Below are 14,295 nucleotides of genomic sequence, written 5' to 3' on the forward strand. Positions count from 1 at the left end.
TTCTGGTTACAAGCACTTATTTTTCATTTATTCATTTAGCTGAATCTTTTCTCCAAAGCGATTTAGAATGTAAAAATACCTACAATTATTTACCCATTTATACCTTTGGACAATTTTTACTGCAGTGATTTGGGGTAAGTACCTTGCTGGAGGGTACTACAGCCGGTAGTGAGATTCGAACCTGTGACCTTCGGGTCCAAAGGCAGCAATTCCAACCACTGCACGACCAGCTGTCCCTAAGTGCTTTGTAATGAGCACTTCAAAAGTGGTTATGTCATTACATTTTGGCCTTGGATTATTAGTTTTGAACTGGTTCATGACTACAGCCAGCAGTTTACACAATGATCTTATTTTCAGCCCTGATGTTAAACATGCCCAGAATAACCCAAATGTCACAAATAATTGCCATGCAAATGCATTTTGCATGACTATCTCTGATCTTTGTGGAGTGAAACAGCACTTGTATGACTTCTGATGGACTGTTTAGAAGGAAATGTCAGGAGTTGGAAACACTGACATGACAAATATTTAGATCAGCACATAAACAGAGTGAATACCAGAGCAGATTTGTCAAAGCAGTGTCAGACAGAACAAGACCTGGGGGGCACATGTGGTTTGGAGCAGTAAATTAATGTAGCTACTCTGGAAAGTTTCTACAAACTACTGTTGTACTTTCTGGTCGAACATTCCTTCAGATGATTGCAGTAAAAATTTAAATATTTGAAGAAAACGTATACATTTTTCAAACGTTTGGATGGGAAAGGCACTGCCTGAGAATAAGAGTAAAACAAACAGAGTATGACTCAGTTACTGGTGTACGCTGATTTATAACCCAAAGATACCACATCACTGGAATGGTCCTGCTGTACTCTGACATTATTAGGTTTCTGTTGTTCTTATATTGCCTTATATAACATATATAATATTATATATTTTCTTCTGAATTCTGGGCATAACATTTCATTCTATATTTATGGATGCATTCACATTTCAGTAGTTGTGAAGTTACTTTGTTAACATAGATTGGAGTCCTGCAGACTGACTGGTTTACATCATCTTAACTACATACGGCTCACAAAGTGGGTCAGTTACATGAGAAGGCAGTACATACTGACTTTTCAAAATTAGTGCAAGACAAATTCCAGAAAATTATAAATTTGTCCATATAAGTATTCTTGTCCATTACAGTCGGTTTGTTTTTCCTTTGGTCCCTATGTAATTCATCACATCAACAGTGCTAGCAGATTCCTGAATTCTAAACCATATATGTATAGTGGTAAAATTATTGGAATGCTACTTATAGAAAGATGATTTCCCCCCCCCCCCAATATGGACTTCCAGCTAGCTGGTCACTGTGCAGTTTCCAGTAAATTATAATTTATCACAATTTTTGTAGAAGTATTTTGTACTCCATCCCACTTTATACAGCAGACACTGTACTGCTCACATTTCTGCATACCACAGTATTATTTTTCTTCTAAATTTTGGGCATAGACTTTCTTTGAACAGTAGCAACACCACCAAAAAAAAAAAAAAAAAAACAAACAAATTTCCAAGATAATGCAGAAAAGGTGTTCTGAACAGACATTTGCTTAACGTATTCAACTTAATTTACTGTGTTTACGACACCTTCAACATATTAAGAAGATTAACTTATCCAAATTCTAGGATAACAGCAGATGAAAGAGCAGGTCATTATTAAAGGCTGGAACTCAAGTAGGGCACAAGCTTCTAAATGGTTTAAACTCCATATCAAACCATATCTATGGACTAAAAGGGTAAAAATTGAGAAACATCACCGCCTAGTGGTATTACTGTTTAATGCAGATTAGAATATTGGTTTATGACAAATCAAATAAGTATTAGTATTGTGCAGCACTCTGTGACCCACACAACAGTCTAAACAGTTCTCATAACATTAACAATGCACATAATGTTCATGTTTAATAATCCTGCAAGAACCTCATACATTTCAAATGAATAAAATGATTCAGCTGTCAAACATTTACATTTTTTTTTTTTTATTTATTTTAGCAAATGCTTTTCTCTGAAGCAACTTCCAATGAACTCTATGTAGTATCACCAGCCCACACACCTTACTCACCAAGGTGACTTACACTGCTAGATACACTACTTACACTGGGTCACTCATCCATACATCAGTGGAACACACTCTGTCACTCACACACTATGGGGGAACCTGAACAGCATGTCTTTGGACTGTGGGAGGAAACCAGAGCACCCAGAGGAAACCCACACAGACACAGGGAGAACATGCAAACTCCACACAGACTGAATGGGGATCAAACCCCTGTCCTTTCACACCACCCAGGCACTGTGAGACAGTAGTGCAGCTCGCTGTGCCACTTTGCTGCCCACCTCAGCCCAAGTGGTTCTACTGCCAGGCTGTGTGTTCCTCCAGTAGTCTCTTCTGCTGATAATACACTAAAGGTCCAAAACAAAAGCACAAAGGTTTTCGTTTCTGGCTTCATTGTGATTGAATGATCTCCCCTTCTCACTCAGAACTGCTGAATCTCTCTACATTTAAGAAGGGTCTTAAAACTCACCTCTTCCAGACTCACATCTCCCATGATGTCTTAAGTTCACGTAAGTGTAAATATTCATGCTTTAAGTGTTGAAAAACATAAGCTTTCACACAGCTACTCCTGTATTATAAGTGTTCAATTTTGAAAAAAAGGAACGGGATTAGGAATTGTCAGTTTGGATAAACCTTTATGCAGCAACTTGTGTGATGTACACTGGTTCATGTGGTGGAAAGTAACACTGTACTTTAGAATCACGGGTCTGCATCCAAGTCTATTTCTGCTGATATAGTGCACACGGATTTTCTGAGATGTACATCGCTTCGGAGAAAAGGGTCAGCTAAATGAATAAATGCAATCCTTACAAAAGTACAAGTTACGTAGTGTAGTGCTGGGGGACAAGGCGCCTGGAGGACTGGCACAAAGCCCCACTGCAGGCAGTGTGCAGATGTCCAATTTGTCTGTAAGAGGCACTTACACAGCTGGGCTCCCTCAGACCCTCTCTACAGGATACACAGGAACTGTGCAAACTGCGTTCCAGTGAATTAACCACCCCGCGACTACTTCAAGGGAAAACTGGAAAAATCCAGATAAAAGCTATGGTGTTTTTTTTTTTTTTTTTTAAAAAAAAAGAAAAACAGAAATAAAGTGGTCCGTTTAGTGGTAATGGGAATATTGTGAAGGTTCCACCTATACGTTAGTTAGAATACATGCGTGCAGTCTGTAGACGATAAAGAAAATCCTAGTCCCGTACATTTCCCCTTCCTCCAGCTCAGTTTGGAAATAGTTTCAGACCTGGATACACAAAAGCCAGGCAACACAAGTATGGTGTTATGAGACGGTAGTGCTTAGCCAACCAAGTACTGTAGTTTACAGACTTGCTATTTACAAATAGCAATGTAAGTAACAGCCATCTTTAAAAGGTAAAGCCCATTAACAAAAAAAAAAAAAAAAAAAAAAAAAAAAAAAAAAAAACCTTGTGCCACATTGCTATTAGCAATTCAAAAGAATAAAAAAAACAAATGCACAGAACATACTGAACTTAGATTATTTATTGTATATCATTCAAACTATTTTTAAATGTTCTGCACATTAAACCTACACAAAATAAGAAAAATAAAAAAAATTGCTTAGTGTTTTAATTCAAATCAAAGCACCTGACACAAAGTAATTTGACATTGTTGCTCAAAACTGGGGAATTGTTAAGAATGAATAGTAATACCATTTTTTTCTGAAAATTTGTATCAAAATAGTATCAAAATTAAAAAGCTTCACCGTAAAAAATAGTTAACATTTTAGAAAAAATAAAACTGGGACACATGGTTGGAGAAGTCTAGTCATAAGAAAAGTTATTGCCGTTACGTGCAGAACTTGAAATCAGGCTTGAGACGTCAGACCTGCTGCTCTGAGAGAGATGTCACAATGTAGCAGCGCAGGCCTTGTGTCACTGCACCTCGGTGTCACGATGCTAAACTAAGATTAACAGTTTATGACTAGCTGTAATTTGTCATTACAAAAAATAACTCCCGAGTTACAAATCTTCTTGTAAAGTTGAATGATGTGTTTTCAAATAACCATGAAGAAAGGCATCTGGTACAGCTAATAAACATACAAATCAAAAAGTCTATATGCACGTGTTCATATTTTCTATGATCGAAAACAAATGACACCAGCTTTCCTGACCTTGCCAGAGATTAAAAATGTTTTTTTTCCCCCATTCAAACATGAATGCCTGAAAATGCATTGCTCTGTGTACTTTTTAGGCCATGAAGACTGGTTCCCCACATATGACACCTACTGATATTATTAGGGCTTAAAGATAATAAGACTGATTGTTCAAGTAATTTGTGAATAAACAAAGGGATCTCAGATTCACGTCTGTGTAGGATTATTCCAAGTGGAAATTTGTCTCAATTTTCCCTAGAGTAATTAATCACTAGAAAAACATTTTAAACTCAGCAAGGTAAGAAAGATTTCCATAAGTACAGTAAGCACAGTGTGATTTTGAAAACCTACACAGCTGAAGATGACAAGGCTCACATCTCAGAAACTAACTGGAGCGCAATCCAAGTGTACACTCCACCCCTACCTACAAAAAAAAAAGCGTAGTTAATTTAAAATAAAAAACCCACCACTTCCAAACATGGCCACTTGGTAAAACAACAGTATATACCAGTGACAGTACAAGAGAAATATTCACAAAAGTACATGTACATTTTAAATCAATCTGTGATAAAGCATCATCTAACATGTCTCTGAGCAGGAACCCTAATAATTATAAACCTTATGGCTTTCATTGGGCCTGGAGTCAGCTTATAACTGATGCACTGGATTTATTGCAGTTCCTTTCATACTATATCCAGCATTTCATTCCATATTTATGGACTCCTATTTCAGTGGCTGTAAAATTACTTTATATGAAATGGATTAGAGTCCAGCAAACTGACCAGTTTACATCTTTACATATTGCTCACAAAATGGACCAGTTACATGAGAAACCAGCACACAGACATACTGTCATTTCAAAATCTGTGCAAGACAATGTCCAGAAATGCACAAATTTAATTTATGTATTCTTGCCCATTATAGCCAGTTTGTTTTTCTTTGGTCCCTGTGTAATTTATGACACCAACAGTGCTGCTGGGAGATCCTGAATTCTGAACTACACCTGTATAATGACAATTATTGGAATGCTAGAGTAAGATATGGATGATTTTTGGATCAAGTTTGCAAGATTTAATTTCCAGCTAACTGGTGACTGTTGAACATCAAGTAAATTAAAGAGGTATATTTGTACACCTTCCCACTTTATAACAGTAGACAGTGAAACTCACTTTATGGCTCACACTTTTGCAGTTTCCACAATGATGTTTTCATCTAAGTTTTGGGCACAGACTATTTATACTCCTTTCAACCTGCTAACAGCACACACTGAAATAAATGTTTTATACCAGCAGAAAAATCATAAAAATACCTTACTTCATTTGCATCAGGTGATATGTAAGCATGTGAATTGGATTTTACCCTCTCAAATGGGTTAACATCTACAGGATCAAAAACGTATAGTAAAAAAAAAAATGGAATTTTCTACATGAATTCACATGCAGTAGCTTAAAATGAATTTTCACCAATGCTATATTTAGTGGTCCATGTCAAAGAATATTTATATCACCACAAAAACTGGGAGCCTGAAATTTATCTTAACCATAATGACTTTTTGTTCTTCCTTTTCTTTGTGTCTTTACAGAAGGTTAAAAACAATATATAGACATTCACACATGCACACACACCCCTTACTGACCCAAAAAAGGATTATGGTACATCACCACCACAGCCTGTACAGGCACAGCTCTCCAGCATCACAAACCAAGTTAAAATGAAACAGCTCTTAATTAAAAATTTGACTCAATATAAAAAAAAAAGATACTTTCAATGATTAACGAGGCTGTGATCATTCGTGCAGAACGCAAAGTTATCGGTGAGCTATTTACAGAATTTATATGGGACAGTGCCCATGATTACAAAGACTGTGCAGAAGTGCTGAACTCAAACTTTGTGGAAGTTTTTGTTCTATGAGGACTGTACTCTTATTACTGCATTATTCTGTGTTGTAAAACTATAAAAAAAGGTATAGCCAAAGTATCTCTGACCAGGCCTATTACCATGATTAATTGAACCAAAGACTAAGCATTATTAGCTGACATTCATAGTGCAGGTGGCACAAAGTGTTGTAAAGGGGGAAAGGAATCCATGCATCTTGACACATGAGCAGAGTTGCTGGTACTGTAGAAAAGAGAAGCCAAGAGGAAAGACCTGACTGAAAAGGCAGAAGTGTAAGACGCAGTGAAAAGGACATGGAGTGGGGTCTGAAAAGGCAGCTACTGGGGGTAGGTGCTCTGTTGTCGACGCTTGGCGGACCTCATCTTCTCGAAGCGAGACTCCATCTCTTCCAAGACCTTGGGGGTGTAGCGCACCACAAGTTTCACAGTACCCTGGGCTGCCTTAAGGAGCTCCACAGCCTTCTCGTGATGTTCCCCTTCCACACTCTGTCAGGGGGGGGGGGGAGAGACATGGAAAGTTGGCAGCACACTCACACTACACTGATTTTTTTTTCCCCCCCCTCTTTAAAAGGCATATAAAGTATTACATTAATCATTCATATGCTTTAAGAGATTACAACCAAATAGAAAAATACAGCTGTTGCAAAAAACATGTAATGTGGGTCACATAATTTAAAAAAAAAAAAAGGCAGAAATCTTCAGTTTCATACAACTTTACTTACGTTCACTATGATCCATTAAAAGTGAATGACAGCTAGGTGGAAAAGCTTCCTTTGTTGCCTTTATGCAAATAAAGACCTCAGAACAGAATTAAGTGGAGCGTGTCCTGCATCACTGAGAGTACACTCACCGCCCCGTTGACGGAGAGCAGTTGATCGCCCCGCTTAAGCCCGCCGTGCCGGTCAGCAATGCCTCCGGGGATGATGCGGGATATGTAGATGGGAGAGTTCTGTTCCTTGCCACCCATAATGTTGAAGCCCAGGCCCTCCTCAGTCTTGGGCAACTCGACGACACGTGGGTGTGAATGGCCCTCACTGGCTGCAAATGCTGCTACTGTGGCCTGCCAAATGAGGAGAGGGAAGAAAGACTTATGCTCCTGATGGAAACAGTGAAAGCACTCCGGACACAAGTCCCTTCAGTCCATCACTCGTCCACAACTATTAGAGAGCCCGCAATCCAACTATTGTGCCGCAGAACTGGAGCGAAAGACGCAACACCATCATAAACAAACCTATAGCAACCTACCCCAAATAACCTCCCTATGGGATTAAATATTGTCAACGGAGCCAAAACTTTAAACTTCACTAGAGGATGTGTAATTAAAACATACAGAAAAAGGTACAGTCTGTATAATGTACTGCAATTCAGTTTTTGCTCTTTCACTCTGTATGTGTACTTCAGCAGAGTGCAATAACTATGAAATTGATGTCCAAGTACAGAATCTCACACAACTGCTTTTGGCAGAATTCAGCAAGCCCTACTGATGACAAACAAAACTTCCGGTGAAATAAGTGATGGCATCAGTTCTTAATTTTATAAATCTTGCACAAAAGAAAAACAATGATCAGTTAAGACCTGGACTTTTGATACCTTTTGACTTATTATATAGAGTTTTTTTTTTTTTTTTTTTTTCTCCCTTTTGTTTAAAACTCAAATTTGGAAATCGGGAAAGACATGAAAACAGACACGTAGGTAATTGTAATACATTAATGATGCCTTTGTCTCAATGTTCACCATAGATATTTTGCATAGTGGCTTTGTGTTTCACAGAGATGAAACAAAAGTAATTTCTATAACAACTCATATCTTAGAATTAAGGCATGAGAGCTACTTAAAATGTTTTTAAAAGTTCAGTTCCAATCATATTTAGCATAGATACAATATTAACCATGCAGTTCTCCATATATTTTGTTCCTGAAAAGGCAATCAGACAAACTTGATTTTTAAAAAAAAAAAAAAAAAAAAAAAAAAAAAAGGAGGGGAAAAAAAAAAAAAAAAACCTTGGCAGTAGCATTTGCTCTGACTTCTGGGCTGCTGTTGATGTCCACAGTTTCATACACATGCTCATAGACCTGAAACACAGATTAGGAAACCATTACTATCAACTTGACACAACCCATATTTGAAATTTATACAAATAAATTCTTAAGACACAAAACATCCATCACTCTGAGAATCAAATACAAATGCACTCAGAAGGAAAAACTAAATGAGAAGATGTGGGACGAGACACCACAGCACAAAGAATGGCAACAGTAACATCTACACGATCCAACATTTTTAGTTAAAAGAGAGCAATATGGTGAGGAAAAAAAACCAAACAAACATTATTAGCATGCAATATACCTTATGCTCCAGACCACGGCAACCCATTATGCTCAAAATGAGCGGAAAACAGTGGAATAAGTTCCAGTGATGGCATCATGGAAATTACATAAGCAGTATAAAAATAAACAATATGGATACAGTAAAACCATGAGAAACAGATACTCTAACAGCACAGGTAATTTCTGCAGGTGATTTGCTGAGTAAACCAAGCGTGAGTTTCTGCCCACCTCTCGTACAGCCTTGCAGAATTCACTCTGCAGGACCCTCTGGAGCGCCTGGAGTTTCTGTGGGGGCACCTCACCCGTCCTCTGCAGCTTCTCCAAGAGCTCGATGGCCCGCGAGATGTCTGCAAAACAGCACTCAAGTCAAAAACCTCTGGTAATATCCCAAAACCAACAAAATACTTGAAAACATTTAAAAAATTATTTTTTCCCTTGTTCATTTTTGTCTAATAAAACTAGACTTCATTTTTTTGTTTTGCATACATTACTAGTGTACTGTGTTGCATATGTAGCAGCAAACACTGTAGTAATGCAAATATTGTTACTAAATGTTAAAATTTATTATGCAGTTAAAATACAAGATGATTTCAGCACAACTTCCTCTAGAAAGGTTTTATTAGGTGCTCTGCTGATCTGTTTCAGAATTACTCATCAGATCACACCTGAAAGCTTATGCTTTACTGCTTTTCTCAATCCACCTCATCCAGACTTACACTCAGAAACAAGCCATCACTTTACAAGTATTAGGAATTTAACTTTTTCCTCACATAAATTAAAAGCACTAATGCTAACAAACAGAATCAAATAAAATCTGTGCAATCTATAATATTTAGATTTATTCATTTAGCTGATGTTTTTCTCCAAAGGGACTTACAATGTTTATCTCCCTACAATTATTCACCCATCTGTAGAGCTGGATAATTTTACCAGAGCAATTCAGGGTAAGTACTTTGCTCAAGGGTACTATAGCTGGAGGTGAGATTCCAACCTGTGACTTCTCAGTCTAAAGGCAGAAGCTTTAACCACTACACTACCAGCTGTCTCCATAATATGAATAATCACTTTATCACAACATGGTATTTGACATGAATTAAAACACTATACAGTCAAATCCCACAACACAGGTCTGACTTTCTATTTTTTAGTCATTTCCGCACACACACACACTTTCTGAACTGCTTGTCCCATACGGGGTCGCGGGGAACCAGAGTCGAACCCAGCAGCTCAGGGCGTAAGGGGGGAGAGGACACACCCAGGACGGGACGCCAGTCCGCCGCAAGGCACCCCAAGTGGGACTCGAACCCCAGACCCACTGGAGATCAGGACCCGGTCCAACCCACTGCACCACCACGACCCCCCCTAGTCATTTGCATCCTTTTTCCAAAAAAAAAAAAAAAAAGTATTAAAATTTCAAGGAATTAAAGTGACAAAGCACCAACAACTATACTTCTACAGAAATAAGGGAATGTAGAGTGTGTGATTATATTTCTTTAGACTTAAAAGGTTGCAGGTTCGAATCCCACCTCCTGTAGTTCCCTTGAGCAAGGAACTTACCCTGAATTGATATAGTAAAAATCAGCATAAGGATCTTAACACCATAAGTCACTATGGACAAAAAGTGTGAACTAAACAAAAACTATAAGAGTTAGCAATTTCAAATAAAATGACCAACAGAACAGCGCACCACCTACCGCATAGTAAAGTTTCACCAATAACAAAATTACTTAAGACACTTCAAGTGTGATGATTTAAAACCTCAGATACTAAAAAAAAAAAAAAAAAAAAAAACTGAGAAAACGAAAAACAGCACAACGTAGAAAACGGTTCCCTGCAAGATTACAAAAAGAATGAGGTGGGGGGGGAATAATAATAATGCCCTGCAATCAGGCTCTTTCATTGTCTACAACCATTAATTTAAATTACTAATTTATAGTAATTATAATTCACGCGTAATGATTAATAAACACACCAGGCAGGCCTACAGATATTTCCTGCGTGAATAATATTATTATTATTAATAATACGATTAGAGCACAAGGGAGGACGACCACGATGGGCGCGAGCCGAGACAGGACTCACTCGACACGCGCTCGGCGCACCGAAACCCATCCGGCTACACGACGAGGTGACAGAATCAGAAATATGACATTACATGACACTTAGTAGTACGTTCAGCAGAAACATGACCATCCATCCGGCGAAAGTGTATCCGAGTCTTATTACTTATATATTTGCTTGCTAAACTACAGCAGCTGATACTGACTAGCTAACCGCGACTCCGAGGCCGCCCAGTCTCTGACTCTCTTCTCTTCTTAAAATCACACACCGACCGAGCGAGAGAAAGCGAAGCGCAGGCAACACAAGAATTTTTATAATATTGGCTGTGTGTCGGTGCTGTTTCCGCCACACCGGCCGGGACGGGAAGACGCCGGACAGAGGGGAGGGCTCCGAGTCCGTGCGTGCGGTGCGCTTCCTCACACCGACGACGCCGGCTACCACGTACCGACTACTACCGACGACCAACTACCGTAACCGACTACCGGCAGCGGCTAGTAGTAGCACAACCCGCCGCCGCGGACCGCGCTATCCACTCGGCCTCAGCGCTACTATCGCTCGCGCTCTTACCTCTTTCCAGCCTCACCGATTCACCCAGAGAAGCCATGTTTCGCGACGAGCTGGTTCGTTCTGGTTCCTTCTGCTCGGAACAGCCGCTGTTTCACGGAAGCCCGAACGGCTCCCAATCAGTCATCCTAAACGCAGCGCTCGTCTCTCGCGCTACACCCAGCTTTATGGCCACTCGGGCTCTGTGAACGCGCTTCAGCTCCCCCTGCTGGTCGGAGTGCGTATAGACCTGCAGGCAGACTCACCCACCGACCGACCGACCGACCGACCGATAGATAGGCGGGCAAACAGACAGACACGCGCACAGATTGACAGACAGACAGACAGGTAGGCAGACAGACAGACAGATACGGGCAGGCAGATAGATAATAAACAGGCACACAGACAGACAGAGAGACAGACCAACACACAGATTGACAGACAGACAGACAGACAAACAGACAGATTGACAGCCAGCATGTCCTGGCAGCATTTCTGCAATTACACAATACAAGTTCAGTGAAGGGTGAAAAATATTATATTGGTCTTTGTTTTCAGTTTTGTCAGGCCAAAAAATTCCAAGTAGTCAATGAGGTAATAAATAATTAATGGCTGGTGCCAGTCATTAACATCACGATGGAGTATGATTTACAATGCAAACATATGGACAGCCACATGGTCACTTTTCAGATGAGTGATACGCTGACTGTGGAATCATAATATATCTGACCTAAATATCCCCACAAGCTCGATTCCCAAACCTCAGACCGCACAGGAAAGTCTACATGCCACATGCTACATGTGGGTTAGACAAGCCGAAAAAGGCGAATTCCATGTACCTGCATGCTATTAGCCTCTTCATATTGTGACTTATTCATAATATTAATCCACACTAAGGATATCTTTAGCGCTTCAAGCTGTTGGAAGAAGTCTGAAGTTGCTTGGATTCCACACGTATTAATTCTGGACAGATGGTGCACTGTCAGAAGCTGGCCGTTGCCCCTGTTAGTCTGAATCATTGGCCACCTATGGTGTGCCTGTCACTGGCCGGAACATCAAATGCTGGAGCTACAAATGACTTCCTTCGTTAGGATTTACGGTCCATATTAGCCTGACCTTTCATATCTAATTCCACCCCGCTCTCTCGTCCAAACACATACATCTGGTCACCCTCTTGTACGTCACCACTGAATGGGGCTCCTGAAGATCATCTTCTCCTTTTGCCCCCTTAACCCTTATTCATTACAAGTCAAGTGATTCCTTACTGTGCATTTTCTACACTTAAATATCATTTGTTTGCATAATTACATAGTTACATTTTGACAGGTTTTATTTTATGTTAATGAATGCTTTTCTTTTACTAAAATTCAAATGCACATGTTTATATTCTAATATAGCAAATATTAAAATATACAGTATACATTTCAAGGATGTATTATATTGTAACGCTTAACCTGGTGAAGACACTGATCAAGTGAAGAATGCCCTAACAACAGTCTTCATAGGAGTCATACACTGAGGGGTGGCATATTAGACTTGCTTGAACCCCCCCTGACTCATCTTGTTATACCTAACCTTTATGGGTATCTGGGATTTTTTTGTAAATCTAAGAAGGAAATACTTGGATAAGATGGATTTTCCAAAATAGGCAGAACAGTTTAGGAATTCAGACTTGTTCTGCGTGTGTGTGTGTGTGTGTGTGTGTGGGTGGGGGGGGTCTGTGTATGTTTCACTCCATTCCTTGCTACCCACTCCGTTCTCCTCTGATGTCCTAAAGATAGCCTCTTGAGATGATTGACATTTTCAGATTTCCTGTCTGGCTAGAGGACTCCTTGGAAGTGTAAATTCTTGCCGTGCACCTTGGACCCCAGCTCGCTGCGAACGTCTCAAGGACTGAACGGCTTCAGAGCGGGACGTGATATTGCCGGCAGGAAACAGAAGCGGCACGGACCTGTGGGAAACATCCTATATTATGCATTCTGACCTTAGCCGCCAGCAGTATTTCAATACCCTCTGGTGTTCGGAACGGGGTCTAGGGCTCTGACAAATACAATAAACTTGTCAGCGTAGACAAAATAGTTTTGATTATTCTGAGCAAGAGACATTTGGAGCCCAAGTTCAAGTGTAGGTAGCCCATGCTATATTCACTATTAACTGAAAAAAGAGAGAACATGACCCTGATTTTGCGAAATAATGATGAAAACATAAAAGGTAAATGTAAGCAGACATGGAAACAGTAGCCTGTGGACAATGTGGCTGTAAACCGCTCTGATTATACCTTTTGACACATGAAAGCTTTGAGCGAAGCTGACTGCTGTGGGAAGCAGTGATTGCGGTAATGATTAAAACCAGACTGTAATCTCAGGAGGGGACCTCACGTTATACCACTGAGTGCCAGTTGCTTCTGTAAACATGTAGTCTTACACCGAAATTTACATTTATTCATTTAGGTGATGCTTTTCTTCCCCAAAGCGACTTATAATTATTTACCCATTTATTCAACTGGGTAATTTTACTGGGGCAATTTAAGGTAAGAACCTCGCTCAAAGGGACTACAACAGGAGGTGAGACTCGAACCTGCTTCATACTCTTTCGTTCAATGTAATTCTTTATATCGTGTCACTGTCTATTTTTTGGGAACTGGAGGCAGTAAAAAGAAATCACTTTGTTAATGTTAAGTGTAACAATATTCACTTTGACTGATATTTGATATAATGAACCCTTCTGCAACATTCATCAGTTGGTGTAACGGGTGATAAAAGTGTTTGGTCTTGGAATAAAGTGCAACACAAACGTGGTGAGCTGAGCCCAGCCCCTTCCCGCTACCTGATCAATGGTACATTTTCAGTACTTCCAATATTCAGCCCCAGGGGAAATTGCAAAATCAAATTTTATTTAACTTGTAATGTTTTTTTATTCTAATAAGACATTAATGTAGGTAAGACTAACACGACTGGCCATTAACGGAATACGATGAGAAGTTCACAGAAGTTATTCTGCATTGGTGCCAAGAACTAAACTTTTATTAGCTTTACGTCCCTGCAACAGTACCCCATTTCTGCTAAAATCTTAGCACCATGTGTTGAACACTTGAAACAACATATTTATATGTATATAAATATAGCGTACTGTGGACACCATTAGACAGAAGACAAATAGCTTATTTTGTGCACTTAAACATGAATGCCCGTTTCAGCACTAATTTTTATATATTAGGTACTTGCTATGCTTCTTATAATAACTCATGATTAAACTGTTTTT

The 14,295-nt window shown here is 39.5% G+C and overlaps 1 protein-coding gene across 1 annotated transcript; it reads right to left on the reverse strand.

Moving 5' to 3' along the window:
* Window positions 1-5,516: 5,516 nt before the first annotated feature.
* Window positions 5,517-11,234, reverse strand: LOC108940981 (protein lin-7 homolog C). The gene is made up of 5 exons (XM_018763398.2): window positions 11,059-11,234; window positions 8,659-8,777; window positions 8,104-8,175; window positions 6,954-7,163; window positions 5,517-6,589 (listed from the first exon to the last, which is right to left on the reverse strand). The coding sequence occupies exons 1-5, from the start codon at window positions 11,093-11,095 to the stop codon at window positions 6,422-6,424; spliced, it is 606 nt and encodes a 201-aa protein (XP_018618914.1). The 5' UTR covers window positions 11,096-11,234; the 3' UTR covers window positions 5,517-6,421.
* Window positions 11,235-14,295: the final 3,061 nt, after the last annotated feature.

The sequence above is a fragment of the Scleropages formosus genome, chromosome 11 (genome assembly GCF_900964775.1).
Source record: "Scleropages formosus chromosome 11, fSclFor1.1, whole genome shotgun sequence".
NCBI classification, from domain to species: Eukaryota; Metazoa; Chordata; class Actinopteri; order Osteoglossiformes; family Osteoglossidae; genus Scleropages; species Scleropages formosus.